At 41.2% G+C, this 25,589-nt stretch overlaps 2 protein-coding genes across 2 annotated transcripts in view; both read left to right on the top strand.

Annotated features, from left to right (window-relative positions):
• DNAH8 (dynein, axonemal, heavy chain 8) overlaps window positions 1-510 on the top strand; it is a 135,854-nt gene extending 135,344 nt beyond the window's left edge. Inside the window, exon 92 of the mRNA XM_014950520.1 lies at window positions 223-510. Coding sequence (XP_014806006.1) covers window positions 223-510 — 288 coding nt within the window. The remainder of the gene's footprint in view (window positions 1-222) is intronic.
• Window positions 511-11,697: 11,187 nt separating this feature from the next.
• Window positions 11,698-25,589, top strand: part of GLP1R (glucagon like peptide 1 receptor) — an 88,539-nt gene continuing 74,647 nt past the window's right edge. The window contains exon 1 of the mRNA XM_014950573.1: window positions 11,698-11,823. Within this exon, the coding sequence (XP_014806059.1) occupies window positions 11,737-11,823 (87 nt within the window). The 5' untranslated portion in view covers window positions 11,698-11,736. The remainder of the gene's footprint in view (window positions 11,824-25,589) is intronic.

Below are 25,589 nucleotides of genomic sequence, written 5' to 3'. Positions count from 1 at the left end.
TTGTGTAGTATATGGACTTTATTAAACACTTTTATTGCCATTGATTTCAGTAGCATTATCTTCTGAAAAAGGATGATATTATAGTTTAAATAGTTTGAAAAGATTCAATGTCAGATATTTTTTATTGTATTACATATATTCCTTTTAATGGTTTAAGCCAATTACTCATTTACAAAACAGATGCTTTATTTTGTGTGATGTATCTGCTTACTCTCCCCGCAGGAAGGAGTATATATCTATGGGCTGTACTTGGAAGGTGCAGGCTGGGACAGACGAAACAGCAAACTCACTGAATCTACACCAAAGATTCTTTTTGTGCAGCTGCCTGTGTTGCATGTATATGCTGTAAATACAACCAGTCCTAAGGATCCCAGGCTCTATGTTTGTCCTCTTTACAGGAAACCCAGGAGGACAGATCTGAACTATATTACAGTGATCTATTTAAAGACATCAGTGTCTCCAGACCACTGGATATTGAGAGGAGTGGCTCTCCTGTGTGACATCAAGTAAACTGTTTTTCATACCATAACAGAAATAGAATATATGGCACATGTGACCAATTACATGTGTAATTCTTCTACCGCTTTTTATTTGGTGGCCAGTGGTCCTTATACTAGAACTTTCATTTCAGTCTTGACTTAATGAGGGTTTTTTTCTGCTTCAAATAAATTCAGTTTGTCTTGGCTATTTGATGATAGTTTTAAAGAAAAGTTTTCAAAATAAGTTCATTGATTGTAGTCTTTGATGTTTCCATTATATTTCTTTAAAAAGGAGTGTTTGCTTTAGTAGTACAATTAATATAAAATAAAATGTTGTTAAACCTTAAAAGAGAAAAACTTAACTTTTTCACATTCTTTCTTATATGTAGCTTTTAGCTTGCGTTTCAGTGACGTATGATAAAACCAGAAGACAATATAGAAGATAACAAAATTTAAGTTTTCCTAGATAGAAGTTTTAAAATATTCTTGGATTCTGGCTCTCCAGGAAACTTTATATTTAAGGCAGAAAAGTATATTTCATCCATATTTTTTGCTTGGGATTTCTCAGGGTACACTTGTTCTTGTTAAAATACATAGATTAAGCAAAACTACACCAGGAATGTTTGTGTCTGGAATATTTGACAGAGACCAGTATGTTTTCTGTCCAGCTTAGCTGTGTGGGAACATAGCTACAGAAGTAGAACAGAGCCAACTACTTAATATGGATGTTTTTGTAACCAAAAGAGAGAACCAGATTACCTACAAGTACAATTATTTTCCTGCATCTCATCATGGCTCTAAAATATAGGCTGGAATCCTTGGACTGGCTGTCACAGCATTATTCTGTGATTAATCTGATGAACATCCATGAATTTTCTAGACATAATTAATATTAAACGAATTCTATGCATGTAATACTAAACAAGATATGCAGTCTACACTATCTCTTCAATAATCTGCGTAAAATTTGTTCTTCTTTTGGATATCTTCTTTTAGCAACACAGTTTTTTATTTACACCCCATGATTGGACTATGTTCTTCCTGTTGCAGTTTAAGAGTGATCAAATGCATCTCCTGTGACAAAGTGACGCTACAACTTGATGAAGTCCTGGGGGATCTGATGGGATGGTAAAAGGCTCTTCTTGAGTTAGAATACTACGGCTTTCTGTAGCAGGTCACCATCCCAGGATATCCTCTTGCAGAAAAACTGTGGCATATAGGAAATAACAATATGTAGATAGAAAATAACCATCAGAGTAACAGAAAGGAAGATGTCCAAATGCAATTAACTAAAAAGTTTCTTCTCTGTCCTCTGTAGACTTAGTTAGATTCAAATACAGCAAACCAAGATGGTAGGTAAAAATGCACAAAAATTGTAAAAGTTAAAAGCTGTACCACAGAACTATATATGCAGAGAGGGAAGAATCTGACTCTGTAACTGCAAGAGATTTTGCTCCTAGTAATCAAAAAATGGATGACAGTACTTGAGGTGGGTTGACCCTGACCAGCAACTAGCTACCTGCACAGTTGCTTGCTCACTGTCCCCTGCCCCAGCAGGATGGGGGAAAGAACTGGAAAACCAGAAGCTGAAAACGTGTGTGTTGAGATGAGAACAGTTTAATTAATGAAGCAAAGTCGCAAATTAAGGAAATTATTTACTGCTTTCCACTGGCAGGCAGATGTTCTTCCTGCTTACTGGGAAGAAGGGCCTCAGCACACATAATGATTACTTGGGAAGACAGATGCAATAAGCACAAATATCCTTCTTCTTTCTCCTTTCTCCAAGTCTTTGGTGTTTAACATGACATCATATGGTATGGAATATCGCTTGGGACAGTTTGGGCCAGCTGACTGGACTTTTTCCCCTCCCACATCCTGTGCACTCTCAGGCTACTTGCTGTGGGAGGAGAGGGGGAAAATGTTCATATCCAACAAACAGCACAACTATAGTGAATTCATTCCTAAAGTGTTTTTTTCCTGGTCTGGCCTTTCAGCTTAATTACATTGGGGAAACAATGTGTAACCTTGTGAATGCCTCCACAGGTGGAAGATGTGCATTGCCACATTTACAAATGAAAGTCTATATGGGAAAATATCAGGGAAGATGAAAATTAATAATGTGCTGAGTTATATAACTTACACGGAAGAGGATTTTATTCTCCATCCTGTATAATGTCAAGAATAGAGATGAATACTATATTGTTGATCTCAGCTACTTCGTATGTTGCATCAGATTTTTGAGACCACCTCTTTCCTTGTCAGAGTCCAATTCCCATCTCATCTGAGCCTATCTGTTGTTTTTTTCTGTTCTGTTTCCTCAATACCAGGCACTAGCTCATTACTTCCAGGTTACAATGAATTTTAATTTCTATATAGCTTTCCAGTTAGTTTATGGAAACAATCTATGTTTAGTGACAGCAACAATCCACTTTCTTTCAGAAGGCTCCGCTTTTGTCTTTGCATGCTTTAAGAATATACACAAAGTATTTCTCAGTCCTAGTCACATGTGGGATAATAAATTCTTACACTTAATCTGGTGACAGACAGCTTTTCAAACATTTAACGAGGTACAGTTAATTACTTGAATCACCATAAATTATTCCTGCCAGCTGACAGAATCCATAGGAATTCAAGACCTCAGTTCAAGATCTTTCATTCCTGGGGATGCTCTATACATCTAGGATACTGTAACAAGCATTCAAATTTCTAAATTAACTCTAACATAGTTTTTTTCAAGTTACTGATCAAGTTACTTCCTGAACCTTTTCACGCTCATTTGCTATTTGAGATGCTGCTGATAAAGTTGTGAGGCAGTATTGTGGTGCTTGAGCAGACAGAGACAAGAATGCCTTGTCAGCTAAACACAAATCACAGAATCACAAAATGGTAGGGGTTGAAAGGGACTTTCAGAGACCATCTAGTCCAACCCCCCTGCCAAAGCAGGGTCACCTAGAGCAGGCTGGACAGGAACACATCCAGACGGAATTTTAGTATCTCCAGAGAAGGAGACTCCACCACCTCGCTGGGCAGCCTGTTCCAGTGCTCTGTCACCCTCAAAGTAAAGAAGTGTTTCCTCATGTTAAAATGGAATTTTCTGTGTTCCACTTTGTGGACACTTTCCTGTGTCCACTTTGACCAGGCACCACTGAGAAGAGCCTGGCCCCATCCTCTTGACACTCACCCTTTAAATAGTTATAAGCATTGATGAGATCCCCTCTCAGTCTTTTCTTCTCCAGGATAAACAGACTCATGTCTCTCAGCCTTTCCTTATAAGATAGGTGTCTTTAGTCATGTCTCCCGGATGAACTTTGGACCCAAGTTATAGCCTTGTCTCTAGTCACATCTCTGGCCCTGTCTCCTTTTGCTCCTGACTGCATTTGGAGGGACACTTGACCTGGTTCATTGCTTTGCCTTGTCTGGGACAGTTGATGGACCCTGTTAACTTGCTCCGCTTGGGTGCTGTGGGACTGGACCCTGCATGGTGAGGAGCTGAGCTCATGGAGCAGGCAGACCCTGCAGCTCCCTGACACTCAGGGAGGTGATTTGCTCAGTAAAATCAACCATTTGCCTTGAATTCATTGGGCTTTGGATCAACCCATGGATAGTTTTGTTTAAGACAATGAGAATATTTGCAATCTGCAAGATCAGCCCTTCAGTTCCCTCTCTGAGATTCCTTCCGAAGCGCAGAACTTTGAATACTCTGCAACAAAAACGTGAACCACAGAATCAAATATTTGACAGATGATCAGAAAAAGACAAATACTTGAAATATGACATTGAACAAGTGTCTGTGAAAGCAAGGGCCTAACTCATGATGATCTGTGTTTGAGAATACAAAGAACATATCCAGAATTAGCTCAGCAGATGCATGCATAGTCTGTATTATTGTTTCCTTGCTTGGTGGAACTGTAACCCAGAAGAATTTTCCTACCCCATCTCCTCTGATTTTCAGAGGCAAACTCTTTCCTGCTGCTTTAGAGTGGACACATTAACTGGGAGTCATTGATCTGCCAGGATGTCAAGATACTCACTTTCCATAGAAGTGTTTGTTCTTAGGTGATGATTCATGCAAAGTCTGGAGCATGACTATATCATGAGCTTTTATATACAAATGGGTAGAGTTAATAAAAACTATCAAAAAGCCTGCAAATGTTGGGAGGAAGGGGTTTGTTTTCTGGTCAGGTTGCTAAAACTCACAAAACCACTGACTGGAATGAACTTGTGCCAAGAAGGTAAGCTTTCAGCTAAACTTTACCTTAAAAGATTTGTTAATTCCATAGAATAATTTTCTTTATCCACACTCTCTGTTTCTGCCTCTAGATTCTGATTGGTTGCAACTAAAATTTTTTGGCAGAGATTCCGAATATCCATTTTCAGGGTGAAATATTTTATGGAAAGACCTAACGTTTTCTTGTTCAGTAATCTTATTCACTGACTATATATAGCCTTAATATTTAAGCTAATTCATTATTTTTTTGATAGTCTGGAAGAACATTTGGCAGCAGTATGTAAGTATAATTCTGTTCACACAAGTACTAAAAATCCAGTGTATAGAATGTGCAAGTGACGGTTTTAAGTATAGTTATGTTTCTGCTGATTTTTTAATATTGGAGTATAATTGCACAGCTATGACAAGTCTCTTGATCAGATTTCTTCAGAAACCTCTAGTTATTTATACTCCTTGGGCAGACATCACACATACTAAACGGGACATTGTAAGATGTGGTACTATCATCTGCACCACACTAGCTGGGTATTCCTGAGGCAAGTCTAGTTGTATAACAGCCAGAAGAGGTGCCTTTGCCAGTGTTTAATGTTGCCTTCAGAACACGAAAGAAACCTGCATAGATTAACTCTTAGAAATTCAGGAAAACTTTTTTTTTTTAACTTAGCAACAGTCTACTATAAAGGTCAAATCCAGAAACAGCTTTTGGAAATAGAAATACCACGTGATTCTTATCTAGCAGAGATTAGGATTGGGAAATAAACAACTGCTAACATGTATGACTTATTTTTATGCTCCTTTACTTCCATTACAAATTCTAATTTATTAGATATAAATATATGCTAATAGGGTCCTTGGGGATATCTGAACAGTCTCTGACTTACTGCACAGACTATTTAGTAAAGGAATGACTCAACTAAGGTATTCGTTAGTTAGATGACTATGAATTTATGGATATCCAGGAATGCAAGACCCACCTTATCCAACTTCTTCTATCTTCACATTCCCAAATGTCTAAAAGGATTAGTGGTTGTGTTCTGCTAGTCTTTTTGGACTTTAACATAATTCATGTCTTGCTGATAGACGTATCATTTGCCTTCTATTTTTGTATTCTTTATTATTAATCAAGATATTCTTCACAGCGTTCAGGTGACGTTCAGTCTTCAGCAAAATTATTTTATCATTTTCATAAATACTGAGATCTCATCCAAAATTAAACCTTAATGTTACTTCCAACATTACCTTAATTAACATATAGTAATCAGTATTTTTCGCCCTAAGCCCTATTCATCTCCAGGGAAATGTGATTCCACTCTCTGGATATTAGGAAAACATTACCTTTTTATATTTCTAGGACAAAATGACAAATCTGAAATTAAAGCAGGTCTTCTCTGACTCTTTGCCTTTCCCACTGCACCAACTACTGGCCTTTCCTTGTGGATCTGCAACTTCTTATGTCTTACAATATCAACAGGTTGACTCCTCCAATTCACCTTGCATTTCATTTTTCCAAAGCAATCTTGGCAGCATGTCTTAACAGATAAACTGTCTGCAGCTTCCTGCATATATTCACTAATTAGTAATTCCTCCTACCAATGTTTATGTTTGATATTCAGATTAGGCAAGTGGTTGTTCAAGAGGTTAGCTAATTAAAACTCCTAATATTAATTTCTCAAAGTCTGCTGGCTAATCACTGAAGTGGGATTTCTGTGAACAGATATTCAAAGGCAGAATGAATATTTGCCTTACAGCCATGGTAATTCAGAGAACTGCATTAAACAGGTAATTGTCCTTCTTCCTTGCAGCTGCAGATGACTTATGAGCAGGCTGCTGTATAGCAGTGGAAATGAATGATAGTTAGGGTCAGCCTCTTTTTTGGGGGGATGTTTATGATATGAAAAACTATGGCCTCAAAAGACACTGTGACTAGAAGTTTGTGATCTCCTTCTAATTGTGCACATCAGCACAAAAAGTAAAATTACTGTGATGTAAATGGCCACACAAATGTAAATGGAAAGGATTTATTTTACATATTTATGATCTACAGGATTTAATCCAAACAGTACCCCTCTCTCTCCCTGTAGCCGTGATAGCAGATGAGAAACAGGTTGCCCATCTCACTCATTTATCCAGGGAATATTTTTTGATCCAAAATGCTAGACTATATCACCTCTTTCTCAAAGAGACACATCTTGTGAGGGACAAAGGATATTCAAAGGATATATTTCTCAAAAACCCATCAGATGCTGAGACAAGCTACTAAATGCTTGTCTCAGCATTTGGGAAGCCTTTTACTGAGGGAATCCGGGTCCTACCTACTCGGCATCTAGCAGCACGGTAGACAGAAATCATCTCTGTTTCTTTGGAAAAGACCAGCATTATCATCATTGCACAAGCTATATATCAAACTGTACAGGGAAGTTTTCTGTTATCAAGGTTTCTCTTGGTGAGAAGATATTGAATAGAGTGATGTCCAAATAATTTCTTCACATAAAAAGCTACCACTACAGAAGAGGGATAGAGGAGAGTAATATTTCTGTCAATTTTACTTAATAAATAATAATTTGACTTTACTCTTTCTTTGTTCTGTGATTCATAGCTTCCTACTTTATTCTTGTGAAAAACGAGGAGAGAAAATGAATGCTTTACAGAGCATTTCTTACCATCGTTTCCTTTGTGCAGGCATCTTTTCATTTTGTTCAGTCTAGCAGCTTTCTATAGTCCAAAATACAATTCTTAACAAAGCATTCTTAAACAGGAGATTTTTAATCAAGAAATTTGAATCAGGAGTCGGACGTTGTGGTAAGAAATTTGAACTGTAATAAAAGTGTTTCCTATTACAGTACTGCAAATAACCTTTACATTTCTATACTTCTAAGATTTTTAAATATAGGAATGTCTGGGTCAGATTCACAAATTACTCAGCACAGGGCCATATGAATCCTTCAACAACTTTGTAACCAAAAGAAACTCTTCTGCTTCCTACTGCACTACGTTTTTAAAAGTTTTGTACATTGATCTCTCATATCTGTCATATAGACAACATTTGCTGTAGCCTTGTTCTGATACAGAATACTGTAAGATAATTTTGAATGTTTCTGTAATGTTTAAATAACCCACTTCCCAAAGTCCAGGTTTCAAGGTACAATTCAGATGATTTAATTTCTCCAAAGATATTGAAGTATATATAGCTCCAAGACAAGATGACCTTCCTTCTAAACACCAATATGCTTGTAATCACAGTTGTATCTTATGTGTTTGTAACAGTCATTTGTGTAATACTGCTCAGAACTACATTGTGGGTTTTTTTTTTCCAGGAGGTCTACAGAAGGATTTATCTTAGCTGAATTTTTATTTCAGTTAAGTAGGTATCTATGTGAATTAAAATTCCACAAACACCATCCACATTCAATGATTCAACACTAAAATTCTTCTGCTTCATTTCCTAAACACGTATTTCAAATTTCTAAGTGATATATTTGAATAACTTCATAGGTGCTGGTACTCAGGTCAGACACTTTAACTTTTATTGAGCTTGGAAAGATCTTTACTGACAGTTCCTCCTGGCCTTGTAAAGAAAAAAAAAATGAGCCAAAGTGTATTCAGTGCTGCGGCACACTATGGTTACAAAACAGAAGAGCGAACAGCCTTTCAGGCACACGGGCAACTCTCACACAGCCCCTGTACAGGGCAGCAGCTCCTTCGGAGAGTTTAAATCCATTTGCACTACAGTTGTTTCCAAGAATTGTTACCCAATAAACAAACTTATATTATAAAAGACAATGTTTATAAAAATGAATAATTACTGGTCATGGAGAAGCACAAAGCGTGTAACTTGCACTGCAAACTGATAACATTCTTCAAGGTACTGCATAAGGCAGCATAGGAAAATCTCTGTTACTCAGCAAATGTCAGAGCAGAAACATGTAGTTTCTCCATAAAACTGATTTTTCTCTTCAGAAAGCTTCAGAGACAAAGCATTCAGTCTCATGTGGGACAGGGATGTTACTTTCTGCATACAGGAGGCTGGTGGTGATAGCGTTTCCAGGCAGCAGAGAACCCCAACCCTTGCAAAGGCTTTTTCTCGCACCCACGGGAACCTCCCGTGGCCAGCCACTGGTTGGTTACGCTGTTTCTGCAGAAAAGGATTATCAGGGGAGGTTACTAAAAGAGACACTGAGCTTTTTCAAACTGCACTTTTGCCCTCAAAATATAGTAAAATGCATTAATAATGCTCACTGGTCATAGGAGTACAATGATCCCCGTGTTGCAGTGTAACTGCAAGGTAGCTTCTCCTTAGTAGGAGTAGGAACAAGAGCTATTTACCTCAACAAACAAAATTCTTAAGTTGAACAAAGTTTCCTCAACTCATTGCGCTGCTTTTTTCAAACTGAAAAGACCCCAACTCCTGTCAAATTTGGATAGTGTCATTTTAATGCTTCACTTGTCTATTTTCAAACTGCTATTTTCTTACATTAACACTGATAAAAGACCAAGTTGTAGAGACAACTTTCATTGGTATTTCCCTCCAAAAAGATTTTAATTTATTGGACAAATACCTTTATATCTCTAGGAAAAATACCTCTCTTACAGTGATTTAAGTCAAGAGGATTTGTTCAGTATTCTGAAATTTGGTAATAGCTTCTTGATGCACACAATGAAAATGTGCATGTTTGGAGTTTACTCTGATCCATTATTTTTTTCCGTCCAAAAACGTTCATGCAGATAACACTAGTGTATGACATCATCATACTGAAAAAGTTACCTTCGATTGTTTCTGGAAAGCAGAATTATTCCAAAGCAATACCTCTGCTTCCACAGCAATATATGTCACCCTCATAGCCCTTATAAGGTTCTTCAATGGGAACACGAGCCTATAAAGATCCTGTGAAAGCAGCTGGCCCTCTGCTGCACACAGGTGCTGGGAGCAGAAGTTCTATCTAGAAAACATAATTAAAATGCCTAGTGCAGAAACAATAGAAAGGAGAAGAGATTTGCATGTGAAGTAGGTGCACCCTGCTAAGGCTGGTGGAAGAGCTTTATACAGGTGGAAGAGCTTTCTTTTCCTTTATTTAAAGGTTTCCTTTGCCTGGCCTGCAGGAAGCTGGAGAATATTTCGCTCAGTTGCCTGTTGTTTTTGTTGGTTTATTGAAAGCAGATGTTACATACATGGTCTTCAGGAGCTGCAAAGTAAGGCCAGCCCATAGGCACTTCCAAATGGGATGGGGTGTTGGGCTTCAAGTAAAACATTCCTGTGAGGTGTAACCAGGCTTGGGCCCCGTCCTCTCATAGCTTTTCAGGGGAGTCAAACCACATAAAATAGTTAAAAGCCAATTGTTAGTTTTCCTAGTCACATTACTCAGCAGGCTGGCATTGCGGATGCTCTCTGGTTGCTTCCTCCAAGGACATGTGATAACTGCAGGTAACAGGAAAGTAGCTTTTTACAGAAGTTTCTTATATCTAAGTGTAGTTTGTCTTAGCCCATATGCACAAAAGAATACAGATTCAGGTAAAATAAGCAGGCTTTTCCCTGTCTCATTATCTTCATCCCTTTGAGGCAAATATTAGGTATGGGTTTAAATCTTTTAAATCCAAGGGATCACTGATTTCTTTAAAAATCACAGAGTCTTTTCATTGCTCCACCCACAGGTGACATTCCTGTGGGTGAACATGCTTTTTCAATTACATCTTTATTCTTCATTCTTTCTCATTGTTCCCTAAGTCTTCAGCAATGTCTGTAGCAGACATACTTATTCTATACGAACAAAATATTTTACTGGGATAGTAAAAAAATTAATCTTAATGTGCAACATAAAAAATATCCTTTGAGGCAGACATTAGGGGTTTCAACTAACTTGGGGTGTTTGGGGATCATCTCTTTTAACAACCCAAAAATGTATATTCCTTCTCTTCTGCTGGGAGTAATTTCTTTTTCCTTCAATCTTTGTTTTCTCTTACTTTAGAGAAGTGGAAGAAAATATCTTTTTAGCCTTTGGTCAACCAACCCACCATAGCAAAATCTTTCTGCCTGGAGTTAGCTGCTGAGACGTAACTGCTGTTGTGGCAGTTCACACGCTGCAGAATTTAATGATTTTATGATGTCACAGCATCGATGCTCCGACTAGTTACGTTCCCAAAACATCAGCCTGATCTGTGGTATATTTGAAATTAATATACATCATTAATATTTAAGCTATTACCTTCTTTATATTCCAGTAGCATCTAACAAACCAATGTGAAATCTTTTCCCCAGTTTCCAGCTCAATTCTGAACTTTCACTTCAAAACCTGTTGGGTTCTCTATGCCTTCTTGTTCCAGATTCTGGTGTATAATCTCACCAAATATATGTGATTTAGTGAAGGTTTAGTTTTACTAGTCGGTACATGGTGAATAAATAAGGATGATAATATAAATCTAGTACAAAGCAGATTCAGAGACTTCTTTTGCTAGGCGAGTAAGTATTCTACATCCACCGAATTTATACATCATACTACTAGGACTGACCTGTGCCCCGACTTCAACTTGGAAACCAAGCTCCGATCTGACGTGCAGCTCTGCAAATTTCGTGTTATAAATGGGTAATTGCATTTACTCTTATTAAAAACTAATAAAATCTGGACGTCACGAACAGCATGAAGGCCACCAAGATGCCTAAGCATCTGGACAAAGTCAGATAATTAAAAAAAAAAAAAAAAAAGAAGTTGAAGAGGTGGGGGACCGGCTCGCAAATCCGTTTTCTCGGTTGTGGTTTTTTTTTTTCTTTTCTTTTTTAATTCCCCTCCCCGAAGCAGCCCTTGGCGCTGACGACACCGGCCACCAGCCCGCCCCCCGCCGCGGCGGCTCCCCACCCCCGCCGGGCCGGGCCGCGCCGTACCTGGGCCGGCCCCGTCCCCGCCTCCTCTCGCCGCCACCGCTACAAAAGGGGCCGCCCGAGCCCCCGCAGCCGCGCTGCCGTCCCCCGCCGCGGAGCCTCCGCGGGGAGCGGGAGCCGGAGCCTCGCCGGGCCCCCGCGCATGGGGGGCCGCCCCGGACATGCCCTTCTCCCCGCCGGCGGCGCCGCACCTCGGCTTCGCTCTCCTGCTGCTGGCGGCGGTGGGAAGCTCCCTCCCGGTGAGGCGGGTGAGTGCCGCGGAGCTGCCCTCCGCCCAACTTGCGCGGCCGCGCTGAGCGGCTGTGGCTGCGCCTGCCCCTGCCCGGGGGGTGCCCCCGCCGCTGCCCCTCACTCGAGGGGATTCGCTGGGGCGGCGGCTCCGGGGGCCGCTCTCCGCCGCGCTTTTCCGCGCCCGCGGAGCGGGAGGCGGCCGCGGGTGGCGGCGCCCGGGTGCGCCTCAAAGACAAGTCAGAAGTTAAACCCGTTACTTTTTGGGTGCCCGCGCCGACGTTTGGCAGCGGAACAAGCGGCCGCCGGGGCCGCGGGGTTGCTGCGCGGCGGCGTTCCGCCCGCGGGCCCCCGCGCGGCTCCGGCGACGTGGCGTGGGCCCCCCACGGGGGGTCCTGAGGGGAGAGTTTGGGTTTGAGGCGGAGGGAGGGGACGGAAGAAGCGGAGATGCTGCTGCGAGGCCGTTGCCCTCGAGGAAGCGGTTCCCCAGCCCCGGGAGATGCGGGGCCGGGCGGGTGCGCCAGGCGCGCTCCGGGCCGTGGGAAAGCGGGAGCGGGGTGGTGGCGCTGGGCTGGGAGCCGGCGAGGGGGGGACGAGGCGGGCAGGGAGGCGGTGGAGGTAGGGGGGGACGGACCAGGTGGGGAACCCCTTCTCTGGAACGGAGCGGGGGAGGACGAGCGGATCTTAAAGGTCCGTTCCCCCCCAGACAATTCTGTGACGCCTCGGGCGGCTCCTCCGCGCTGCCTTCCCGCAACACCGGGGGAATCACCCCAGCCCTTCCAAACGAGGTCGCTGGGGTCCCCTCTTCTACCGAGAGGGGATGGGAAAGAGGGAAGGGGATGATGGACAGAGAAGGGTAACTGCGGTTTGGTGGGGTTTGGGAGGGAGAGAGACAGGAGGGGGTGGAGGTGAGAGGAGGAGGGCGGCTACTGTAGGGAAAGCAGGGGCAGACCGAAGGAGCTGTGGTTGAGGGCTGCAGCGGTGAACGGGGGGAAAGCGAAGCTGCTGCTGAACCAAGTTTACTGTCTGTGCAGCTTCTTTTCAGTTGCTAAAAGTTTTTGAGGTTACTGGTTTATACAGAAAGAACATCAATACAATGATCGTCGTTTCCAACTAGGTCTATGTCTGTAGGGTTGTCTTAGGTTCTTAGCTTCTGGGTTCTTTTGGCAGATTTGTGTTTCCTTTTTGTGGACATCAAGGCCCTTAAAGGAGCACCAGGCACAAGTTCCTTCAGGGAGAATTCCAGTCAGGAAAATCTCTTCATCGTGAAGAGGATCAAATACTGAAACAGGACCCAAGAGAGGCTGGGGAGCCTCCATGCGTGGAGGTGTTCGTTATTTGGAAGGATAAGGCACTGAGCTGCTTGAGCTTGTACTGTTGAGCAAACTAATGATGGGGCTGCAGAGGCAGAGAATTAAAGTGAGGTACCTTCCCTAGCAAAGGGGTCATCCTGAGCTGGACACAGAACTGGCAGGAGGTGAGAAAAAAGAGGCTCCTCCAGTCTCAACGCTGTGATCGCCCTTTGACTTCACTCTTGCAATAAAATGAGTACTTTTATAGACTCTTCTGACACTAGAGGGTCTTATCCAACAGCTTGTCTAGAGCAGTGATTGTGCTTGTTCCACGCTGAGAAAATGTACAAAATAGCTCTGCTTAATCCGAAGTATATAAAAGCATGAGACTGTTGCTGTTAGGAGCCTTTTCTCAGGTTCTGTTAGAATAGTGGTAAAGTTAATATTTAAAGTAAACTGAAAATAGCCCTGCTTAGTTGTGGGTCATAAAATCCAGGTGGTAGCAGTCAGCTGCAAGGTCTTCTGGTTTAATTGGGCAAAACAGGTGTGAGAGGAAGGTAGAATGATTTGATACAGAGTTGGGGGAGGAATTTTTTTCTTAGTGCTGTGGCTACTGTTATACTTTCACCTTCCCTCTCTCTCCCCCCAGCCCCTCAAACAAGTGAGAAAGAGGAGAGGAAGTGGAGAATATGTGTAGAACGAAAAAAAACCAAACAGTCCAGAGTTTTTACTTGAAGTAGTGTTTCATGCTTGCCATCATCTTAAATGCAGGGTGAATGGAAATTGCTTAAGATTCTAGATCTTCCTTACTGCGTTGAGAGTAGTAAAATGACCAAAAGCTGGTAGCACATGGCTGCACTGCAGACTCGGATTACTGATGACAAGCCTGTGTCCTTTCCCTGCCTGGCCTTGAGCAGCAATGTCCTGCTGCTGACAGAGCTGACACACAGCAGGATCCCTGCCATCCGGTTCTCTCTTGGATTTCAGATCCCAGTTATCTATGTAGCACAGATGCTCAAAGGTTTGATAAGATAATCTTGGAGAAAGTAGTTTAAATCTCAGTGAAGAGCAGACAGAAGCTGTGCCACTGTTCTTAACTGGGGGTTCTGCTCTTCAAACTACGCTGGTGCTTTTGTTCCTCAGGCTGAAATGTGAATAATACAGGCTCCTGGATGGAAGTACAAACAGTTAAATTCAGTGGAAAGGCTGCAAATCTTTTGCTCTCCTCAGCTCTTATTTCTGAAGTGCTCTTGTATGGGGATAGGAAAGTACTTACATCAATATCAATGCTTCCATTAATTAGAGCGTATGAGTGCTTAAGTATGTGTATGTTGTTGGTGCTCTCTTAATTACCGTTGTGCTATTTAGGCTTATTTAGATACAGTTGCTAGTCTGTTTTCCAAAGCAACAGGTCAGCATGACTTCTTTAGGTTGGAGGTGTTAGGGGCGCATATAGTTATTGCTACTTGCTCAGCCTGCTGTGGCTGCTTCTAGTTCTGCAGCACCTGTGTTTAGGATCAGGTATTTGCCTTGGAGAGTACTAGCTTTGAATCCTGATAAGCCATAATGAAAAGATGCAATGTGAGGGGGTGGTTTTGAATGCCTCTTTAGTCTGCTGTGCTCCTGCCACAAGCTTGCAGGACTTCTGACATGTGTCTTTTGACTTCATGTCTTCTGTTGCGTGCCCTAATGCAGAGAGAACTGAACTAAGGCTACTGACTCCTGCTGTCCTGTAAATTTGTGTTCTGTAGAAGTCATTAGGATGGGAAAATGGCTATAAAACTTGGTTGAAAAACAACTAGATAGTGACTCCATGCAGAAGCAAGGATGGGGGCTTGGACTGTGTCTTGATTACTTGGGTCTTCACCTGGACAAAACCTCCTCCATGCTTAGGTTGGCTGGATGTTCTGCATTATTCTTTTTCCTTCTCCATTTTCTGCTCCCAAAAGCTTGCATGGAGCTTGTTTTCATGTTGCCAGCAGTCTGAAAATCAAAATGTGGTAGACAAGTGTTAGCAGCACATACTGGCAGTGATAGAGAAAGCAATAGAGAAAAAGATGAAGAGACAAGGTCTGTCACTGTGCCACCTTGCTGTAGTTATTATCAAAGGATACTTGGCTGGCTTCTAGGTAGTGGGCTCCTTTCCCAGGAATGTATCCAGGTTCTTCAGAATTTAATACTTGCAGGGCATTTATATTCATGACTATATTAACATGGTGTAAAACTTTAAATTGTCTTAACAGTATAATAATCTAAATTAATACAGTTTGAATCAGCATCCCAAATGACTAACGGCTTCACGTATTCAGAAAATAATGTCTTTTTTGTTGTTAGCCTTTATTTTGAAACAACTCTAATTTTCTAGAAACTCTATAAAGCTAGTAACAGTGTGTGTGCTATAAAACCCTAACCTGGCAAATACATGCTAAAAAGAAGTTACTTAATTACTTATTATAATATCTCAAACATAAATGGGGAGAGGGAAACATTTAAGGTGTAAGGAGCCTAGGATATCAGATCTCCAAAGGCCAAAGGAGAGGACTGTATTTCACACACCAGGACAATGATTTGGCCCTTCACATTGTTTTAAAGCTCGGATGTCTTGTCCAGGCAAGTGTAAGTTTGTGAAATAGTTGTCAAATCTGTCTACCTTTCCCCATATTTCTAGTGCCATTGCTGCATGCAAACACACACATATACACACTCCCAAACTATGCAGCGGTCTGAAAGAGTTTGGACAAAAGTATTTGGGGTGAAGTGTAAGCAAATACAGCTGGGCACGGAAGGGCACGTTTCATGGCTGTATCAGCAGTGAAGCACGTATGGCTCTCTTCTGTGAGAAGAAAAACTCAGTCGCAAAGCGATGGAGCTTTGTGTAACTGGAACTACTGCCCTCCAACATTTGTAACTCTGTAGCTGCAATAAAGGTCAGTGAAACTGGGGCTGATATACAAAGCATAAACAGTTGTCTTCTGGCTGTCAAAGAGATTTTTAAAGGTATTGTATCATATCCTGTTTCTGTTAGCCTGTCCAACTAAATCAAGCTTTAATTTGCTGCATTGATTGATCGCCAGTTACTTGAGAGGACAAAACCAGGAGGGACTGTTATCTCTGAAATCCGCAGGGCCTTCGCCAGTTTATAACTTGGAGCAGTCCTTAGGAGAACTGATTGTTTCCTTCTGCAATGCTGTAGCGAAATGAAAGCTATTAACTTTGCGTACAACTTATTTCATTAAAAGCTTTTGTATTTCTTACACTGGTTCACCACAGAGAATGTACTGCCGCCAAGGCTGTCTGCTCAAGTTTCCTTGGCGCGGTGCGTCAGTTCTATTAGTTTGTGTCTTAACAAAAGTAAGTTTACACAATAGCAGATATGTCTTTGCTATGGAAAAAAGTCATCTGCTCAGTAGAGAAGAGACCTTCGGTTTAAGCCCTACAATGTTGTTTTCTTGTGAGGCTAAATTAAAATGTTGTCCAGGAACTCCTTTAATTGACTCAAATCTTCCTAACCTGGCTACCCAAGAAAAGACCAAGTTTAATGCTTTCAGCCTGTGCCTTCTCACTGGAAGAGGGATAAGGTAAACAGTAGCTAGGGATCCCTAGCTTGCCAAATGGAAGACATCCTCTTTGAACGCCATAGTTTCATATAAAATGCAGCAAACTTCACCTTATGATAGGTGACTGTAGGTTTGCTGCCTGTGGCAGAATACTGTTTTTTGACACCTCTTTTTGTTCAGTATTGGAAACTGGTATTTATAAATTGCAAGCACACTGGCCTATGATCTGCTGTGTTTCAGTGAACCTTTGGTGTGAACGTGGAGGAGCTTATGAAATGGGTGTCAATCTTCACAAGTAGGCAGAGAATCTCCAGGCACAGTTGCAGCAACAGCATCTGTGGTTTGTAAGCATAAGCATGGAAAGTCTACCTCTTCCACTGCTGAAGAAAAGTAGATGACTCTTCTCTTAACTGCCATGCGAAGGGAAACTCCCTCCAATTTTATCAGGATGTCAGTAAGCTTTACAGTGTTCCCGGGATACAGTGTGGCAGATCTTTGTGAAGGAGAACATGAGTGGATTTCTACCAGTTATCTTGCCCTTAATCTTTATGGTTTTATCTTCTTGAAGAAACAAGCAACTGGCCTTGCCCTCCAATATACTTGAATGAATTGATACAGCTTGAGAAGCTATGTATAGGATGTTAGACTGCAGCTATGTATAGAATAGACATAGGCTTAACTTAATTGAATGAAAATTAGAAGTGGTAACTGGGAAGAGGAAACTGTAGTTTACATACGTGGAAAAGAATAGTTCCTTCAGCTGGTCATTTTACTGACTACATCTTATTGCTGTTTCATTATAATTGACTGTTAACGGATTGCCGTCTTAGTGCAGCCTGGTATTGACTTCTATTTTTCTTGCAATTGATTGCATTTCATTGTTATTTCACCCTCTCACCATCTTTTTCTGAAATTGTTTTATGCTGGTTTTCCCGATTACTCTATTTTTCTGTCTCTTCTGTTCATTGAGTTCATCTGTGTTCTCCTATTCTCTTCTTGCCTTGACTCATTTATGCACGTGCCTGGCTACTCTCCCAGTGGAGATGGGAGATGGATGCCTTAGGGACAGCTTTTGAAACTTGAATTATTGTCTTGATGTGTAGTTTTAGCTGCTATTTGCTGCTGCCCTTTTCCTTGCTCTGTTGCTGCTCCTGTGCACTCTCTCTGCTGTGCTATGGGTGGTTTTCTGGAAAGAGAACCTGCTTTCTGATTGTGCCTTGGAAGTAGCTAAAGAGTCAAGGTGGAAGAGCCTCCTGCAAATGTTGGACTATGAACTCCTTTAGCACAGTTGAGAAGATGTTTCTTGCTGCCACCCCCCTCCCTGAAGCAGTTTCTTGCCAGTTTGTTAGACTTGGTGTCTTCAGGGCAAATAGGAGGGGGGTGGGTATGGATGTATCTGCACAGGACAATTGCTGAAGTCTTGCTCTCTTTAAGACTTGCATTTCTGACTCAGACATTTTGGTAACCCCTCTGACATCTTCAGTTCTGGTGTTGCTCAGCCCATCAGACTGAAAGGTGAGCCACAGTGGAAGGCCTAGTGCCACAGAAACCAAAACACTTCTCTTACCAGCCTAAGAAAAAAGCTGGAGGGAAAAACAGGGCTCTCGTATATATCCTTTTCTAAATGGGAAGAGTGGTGGCCACTGAGACTTCTGTATTAAGTGCATCTCTGATGCTTGGCAGAAGCTTGTGGAAGAGTCCTCTACACCTGAGTGTGTCTTTGTGGCAATATGCGTAGTTAAGGCAGTGACTTGCTCTTATGCGTGGACAAACCAAATGCAGGCGAGAAGCTCAGCTATCAGAAGAGCTGCCTCACAAGTGCTCTGGCTGTGCTCATAACAGGTATTTCTCTGGTGCTTTGAAAGGTGGTCTAACTACTTGCGAGCATATCTTATGTTCTGAAGCAAGTTGGGGAATGGCAGCTGAGACCATAACCAGGCTTTACCATGCTATCTACTGAGCTCTGATAATCAAAGGAAATGTAAAAAACTCCTTCCAAAAGAGTGTGTGTATTGCATCTCTTAAAATCAGACTTGGGATATTTCAGGATATGTAGCATCAATCTTCCTTTTCCTCTCAGTTGTGCTAGGAACAAACTTCTATGTCTTTCTTTCCCATAGGAAACAACTGCCTTATTCTTGCATTTGCTAATATTTCTACTCCCTTTCTGCTGTATACATATCAATGCTGCTCAAGATAATTGACCAAGATCTCCTGGATGCTATGTTCATCCTTATGTATTGTTTAATTATGAAAAAAGCTTGTTTTTTTCTCAAAACATATTCCAGTTGCAGCTCAACTCTTTGCAACTAAATTTCAAAGTTTGTTTTTCATGCAATCAGATTGAGTCACATTTTGCATTTGCTCATCTTCGATTGGTTTAGTCTTTCTCGACATCTAAAAAAAGTCCAAATAAAACAAATGTAATTGGACTGCATGACAATGTAGGGGTGTGGCTGGTGGGAATAAAGGAGGGATGGCAAGTAGATGACTTCTGAACTGCAGCAAGTGTGACACAGTCCTCTAAAAGTCTCTTAGAGCGAATAAATTGGAGAATTACCTTGTTACCTTGATAGGTGTCAAAATCCACCACCCTCACCCCCACCCCCCTAAAAAAGTGCCAAACAAAAAAAAAAAACCCCACCCTAAAACAAAACTCAACTTCTATAGCATTGTAGAACATCAGGTTTTTTAATTTGAAGTTTGCTGTCACTATATAGGGCGTTAGGAGGATAGTAGGTGAGAGGTATGGTATGTCTCTGCAACTGCAGAAATCTCATAACCAAATCTTATTTTTCTCAAGGTGACGTAGTCAGCTTTCAATGGAGAAAAGAGAGAAAAAAGGGTCTGTTCTTGCGTTGGTTGTTAGTTTTGAGGCCACAAGTGCACAAAGCATATGTGAAGGTATTTGATGTGCATGTTGGCAGGAGCCTTGGTAGATGTGGCTAAAGATTGTGCCCTGTGCTGCAGTTCATCTCTGAAGCCCATCTTTGAGGAGGGGTTGGAAACATTAGACTAGTCTTCTCTTGGCTTTTGTCTTGCATCCTTTTGTGATATTTGGATCTTTTTTAGCTTTTTGTTGAGTGGAAGATAAATCCTAGGCACAACATGCCATGTGTGCTGTCAGCAACACAGCAGATTTTTTTTTTTTTTTTCTCCTTCCTGTAAAGGAGACTCGGAACTATTGCAGGTAAAGTAATGGCAGGAGTCCTCTTCCCTTTGGAGGGGGTTTCTGGTCAAGTCTTCTGCTTGGGCAGGTGCTCGGTAGAAATTCTGAAGTATGAGGTTAATATAACTACTCAGCTGTCATGTGAAAAACTAGTCACTATTTCAATATTCCAAACCCTCTGGGAGAGACTGACATACTGGATATCTGAGGGCTTGTATCACAAAAATCATTTCCTGACGTGCATAAACTCCTGCTGATGCAGTAGCCCCTTCATAGATTTTCTTCAAGATGGAAATCGATACCTTCATTTGCTCCTCTGGTGCATCTAGAGTGCTGTACAGAAGCTGTCTCTGCAAGACATGGACGTATGGAAAAGGTTGGGTGTACATGTTGGACATGTGGAACAGGTTGCATTGGCAAGTGTCAGGTGTCTTGATGTGGAATTGGAGGGGGAAAACCAGGAAGCTTTCAAACATCTTGGTTTATAAGTTACGGAATATTCTATTTAATTAACCTCTTTATGAAATGAATTAATTTACTTATCCTGATTTGATCTTTGTGGTGTTCGGACTCAGTGGGAATAGGTTGGCAGGGAAAGGTACCTGTCTGGTTTGGGAAGTCCAGAGTCTGTTGCCTTTATGGCTGGTTGTGACTCCTCTGTAGACTGATCATTGTGCTGAGTTTTTTATCCAAAAATCCAAATTCTACCCTTTTTAGACAGGGTGAAAATCTGGGTATCAGTGCTTGAATTTTTCAGGTAGGTGAAAATGAGTAGAAAGCACAAAGTTTGAAGGTAATACCAACATCTAGGAACTTAACAGCCTACTTTGTATGTCCTAATATTACTGGAGGTGCTACTGCTGTTGTGGAAAGAGTCACACCCTGGAAAAAACCCCTACATTTCCACATGAGTCACCCTTAAAATTGTTGTAGATATCGGTAGAGCTGCACATGGTTTACAAATAGCAGATACAGCCCTGTATCACTGGATCAACGATACACAGTTAGGTCAATCCCGATCTTCCTCCTTCCTCCTGGAGTCCCATTCCTCCCGAATAAAAATATTCTCCTAAGTTAGTTATACAGAATGAGGGAGGCTTTTACTTTTTTATTCTTTGAGATGGGAAAATTCAGGGTGTAGTATTTGATCTGAATGATTTGAAGTAGTTATTGGTTTTTGCTTTTGTCAGATGATGAGGTATCCTCTAATCTATTGCCCTTCTCATTTACTGTTTCTTAATGAAGAAAAATTCATCAAGTACCATTTGAAATGCATCACACTAAGATCAACAAAAGGATCCATTCCTTTTAAACTCGGTGACGCTGCAACCAGAGTACACTTGGAAAAGGAGAAAAAAGACAGGGTGCTATTATAGACTGTCTACAGTGGCACTGCATAGTTATAAATGGAACAAAAAATAACTTTTTTATTTGTAGTGGACTTCTTTCAAGGACTCAAATCCCTAATATGTATGATTTCCCTAAATTCACGTAGAAAGATGGTCGAAAACATCCTATTGAGGCAGTATTGCAGAAAACTGGGTGCCAACGCATTTGGTGTTATATGTACTTTAAGCCTGTACCTCAGCACTCCTATGGTGTTTTAGTTGAATCTAACTAAAGTTGACACGGGAAAGTTAAAAACAAACCCAAACCCCAAACAAAATCTTCCAAAAAACCCAAACAAAAAAGAAAACCTGCATCCAGTCTCATTCAGGACAGCTCCCTATGGACGTGTAAGGGACAGCTATTGTTCATTAAAGGATAAACTTGCATTAGAAGGTATCTGTAGAATAATTTGGTATGCTCTGAATTTGTTCATTGCTCTTTGGGAATTAAGGCACCTGGTGGCAATGAATGAGGCTATTAAAGCTTTCTAGAATAAAACTGATTCTATTACTAATGAGATGTAAGGATAAAAGAATGTTAGCTTTATAGTTTGAACTCTTAATAGCCTTGCAATAGTAGAGATGGTTGTAAATTGCAGGTAACAAAGCTGGGGTTTGAAACTGCATTTCTTGATTATTATTTTTTTCACTTGTTTTGGTGTCTAAGCTATGTTGGTGTCTCAGAGCTGGAATCGCAGATGGCTGAGCTTGGAAGGGACCTCTGGAGGTCATCTGGGCAACTTCTCTGCTCAAGTAGGGTCACCTAGAGCTGGCCCTGTGATAGAAGATTTTATTTATTTACTTGTATGGTGAGATAGCATCCATGTGGAGCAGCCAGAGAGCTCTGTATTTCCTAATCTGTTTTCCTACTTCCTTGCTGCTTACAGTAAACGAGTGTTGGGACATCCTCTTAACACTTCAGGAAAGCTTTCATCTTTATCCTCATTCCTACCTTCTTCCCCCCTCTGCCGCCCTTCATCCTTGTGAATTAACTAGGAACTGACTTTACATGTGGTATTCCACCATCCAAAACTTTTCAAGATGCAAAGCTCTAATAAATCTCCATATAACAGACTTACAATCACCTGGTTGGACTCTGGTAAGCCTTTATGGGATTGCACCATCAATGAAACATTATATGAGTAGGGAAATGGGCACATGATTATGTGGATTAATCTCTTCCCCTACATACTACTTCTAGAGGAAGCTGTTACAGTTGTAGATTTTGTCTTCTGTAGAAGGAGCCTTGAACTAGTGCAGCTTTGACTACTTCTGCTTGGTTTTGGCAGAAGGGTGTCACAGGCTTTCCAAATGTGAACAGCAGTGTCTTGTTTTGGACCTTTATAATGATCTCCCAGGGTGAAGATATTAGAGACTTGGGTGAGGGTGGGAGTGGTGTATGGGGGAGTGTATTGTTGGCAAACTCTCCTGTTAAGGATAGAATATTCCTTGTTTTCAATAGAAAACTGAAATTCCTGTATGGAGATGGGTGGGAAGGACCTGCTCTCAGCTACAGCAAGTAGTAGGGGTCCTCCTTGGGGACAAGGCTCTGACTGCTGTACACAGGAAAGAGGAGAAGCTGGGCAACAAACTATCTATGTTGTGGCTGTAGAATTCCTGGTTTTTCTGGGAATCAAAGGAGATGTGTCATCCAAGACAGTGGTTCTCCATGGCAAGGAATCTGGCCAAACTGAAGCTAGTGGCTCACTCATAGGCTGCTCTTTGTTAGAGGTTTCTTTTTTATTAATCTGCATTTGCTTTTTTTCTTGGATTAGGGAGTGGAATAGTCAGGTAAGAGAAAAAAACGGAGGTCACTCAAGACTTGTGCTAAATGTGTCTCTGGTCTCTATGCAATTCTGGCAGACTATCTCGTGGCTGATAGATGACAAAAAATGCCCAAGTTTGGTGTTGGGGGGTGTGTTTGTTTTTTTTCCTTGACTGTTTTGAGCAGAAAGATTTTAAGTTGCAAACTTAGTATCTTTCTTCATTTTAGGGAGTTGAGTTAGGTGATTAACGTTCCTGTGGCCATACGTTTTAATTACTGAGTAGGGAAATAGGTTACGGCGTTGTCTTGCTCCTACTTTCTATGCAAAATGCAGTTGTCACTATTAATAACAAAATAGGGTGACCAAATGTGCATGTTGCTATAATCTGTGGTGGGGTTACCCCTTCAAAGTGCCTGATTTGGGGAATGAGTGGTAGTGATGAGCTTTTTTTCTATGTGCACTTAATTTACCAAGTATGTGTCCTTGGATACTAATATGATGGTGCCTTAGAAATACCTGTAATAGCTACAGAGAGCAGTAGAGTAAGAATCTCTTTTTATATTGAATCAGAGTTGAAGGGCTATGTTTTTCTGAAAATGTTCTCAGCTCCTGTATAATTGACTGGGGTGGGAAGGAAGGGTTACAGCTGCATGGTAGACATCTTCATCAGTGAGACTATTTGTACTGTTAAACAGTATATTCTTTAGAGCCAGGCACTTAGTAACAAACTAAGCTGTCAGTCGGTGTTACACATACTGCTTAGGGAGCTTAAAGGCTGTAATATTGAGAGAACAAAGCTAAAATAAACATCCTTTATAGTTCATGAGGTTAACTTTCTACTTGTTCAGGCTTTTGATAATTAGTTTCCTTCATGTCTGTCCCTCATATTGCCTCTTGTTTGCAGAGTTCTCCTCGGGTTCAACAACTTGGTTTGCAGCCTGGCTTTAATCTTCACTTGTGTGCTGTTCTCTTTGAAAATACTCTATAGTTTTTCTTCAACAGAAGCACGTACAGTCCTATTTAATCTTGGCTTTTCTGCTCTAAGCTGCTCAGCATAATGCTTGAATAAAGCTTTAGAGAAAATTCATACATTCAAGTAATTCATGAATTTTCTTGTACTTCAGAGAAGGAGAAGGAGAGAGAGCCTGTGTACTGGCTCATCAAGAGAAGCTAAATTCCAGTTAGTGTGCTAGAAAGAGCTTGCCTAAAAATCCTGAATTCCAAATACTTTCTCTCATCCCCAAATTACATTTGAGATGATGATCTTTATGGTGGTGCTTCTTTATGGCCTCTGGAGCTTTTTGGTTTGTTTTTAATTTATAGCTGTTCTTATTCTTCCTTCTTTCCCCTATTTTTGTCATGCTGGAAATATTTGGAGCAGAATCAAGCTCTGGAAATAAACAGATTTATTACACTGTTCAAAGTGTCTGTATCCTGCTCAATGGACAGCTGGGATCAGCACAGAAGAAAAGTGTTTCTTGAAAGGCAGCATGGGCAGCAGACTATATCACTGGGAAATGAGAAGATAATTTCATAGTAAATTTGTAGCAAGCTTGGAATGCTGTCAAGTATGGGATGACAGGCGGATGACATGGAAATACTCAACTTCCAATGCCCTTGTGAGCTAACTGTTTTGTGATTATTTTGCAATGCTCATCCTTTATTTAGTTTTATGATCCGAACTGGAAAATAAACTATTTGAACAGTTGGGAACAGAAAGCATCAGCCTACTTTGGTCTTGACTAAATTACTTTCTCTTTAGCCTTGTTTTCCCCTCTCATCTGTCTTTTCCTCCACCCCGGCGCCTTCTGAAGTTTTTGACCGTTTCTGGTCCAAGTAATCTGACAAGAGAAATGTTCTGTGGGTTAGTGTCCTTTCCATTAAAAGTTTTGGTAGAAACAAAGCAGACAAGCTGGCCAGTCTGCTCTGTGTTTGTCCGGTTGCCCAGGCCACTCATCCAATAGGGTCCTCCAGGGAGCGCGTCCCAGCTCTGGCCAGAGTTGTCTTCCTGTCCTCTGTATAGTGAGTTACTGCCTTTTTCGGTTGTGTTGTTTCTTTCCTTGAATTCCATAAACTGGACACTTCTGAACAACTTCAGTTAAGACTGAGGTTTTTGAGGGGTTTTTTTTGCCTGAAACACTTGTTTATGTAGCGATCAGCATAGTGAGATCCTGTAGTCATCTGAGGCCTTGCTGGGTTGTAGTGATAAGCGTTGGTATTCCTTTTGTTTTTGAAAAGCTAATAAAAATGTCCTTTTTTTTAAATTTCTTTTTAAAACAGTCCATATAGCTGCGTGAGTTTTCATCTTGGAGATAGCAAGTGCAAAGCATGAAACTTTAATGAGTTCATGACTTGCTCATTTTAGTAATTGGAAACTGTTGTGCAAAGGATATTGAGGGAGGTTTGCATGCACAAAGACTTATTCACAGGATCTGAATAAACCTTGGTTATTGTAAAGGAGGAGAATGTACCTTACAATGACCTGAGCAGAAGCTGTTCCTGCAAGTTGTTGAGCACAAGGTTTTTCCTGTACCTGTCCTTTCTAACCTGATTTTGGCTATGGCCTTTAAGGATATAATCAAAACTGACCTTTCTTTCCTTTACTTTCAATTTA

This window comes from Calidris pugnax, unplaced genomic scaffold (genome assembly GCF_001431845.1).
Source record: "Calidris pugnax isolate Ruff unplaced genomic scaffold, ASM143184v1 scaffold24, whole genome shotgun sequence".
Taxonomy (NCBI): Eukaryota; Metazoa; Chordata; class Aves; order Charadriiformes; family Scolopacidae; genus Calidris; species Calidris pugnax.
The sequence above is the reverse complement of the archived record's forward strand: the minus strand, read 5'-3'. Positions and strand labels throughout refer to the sequence as shown.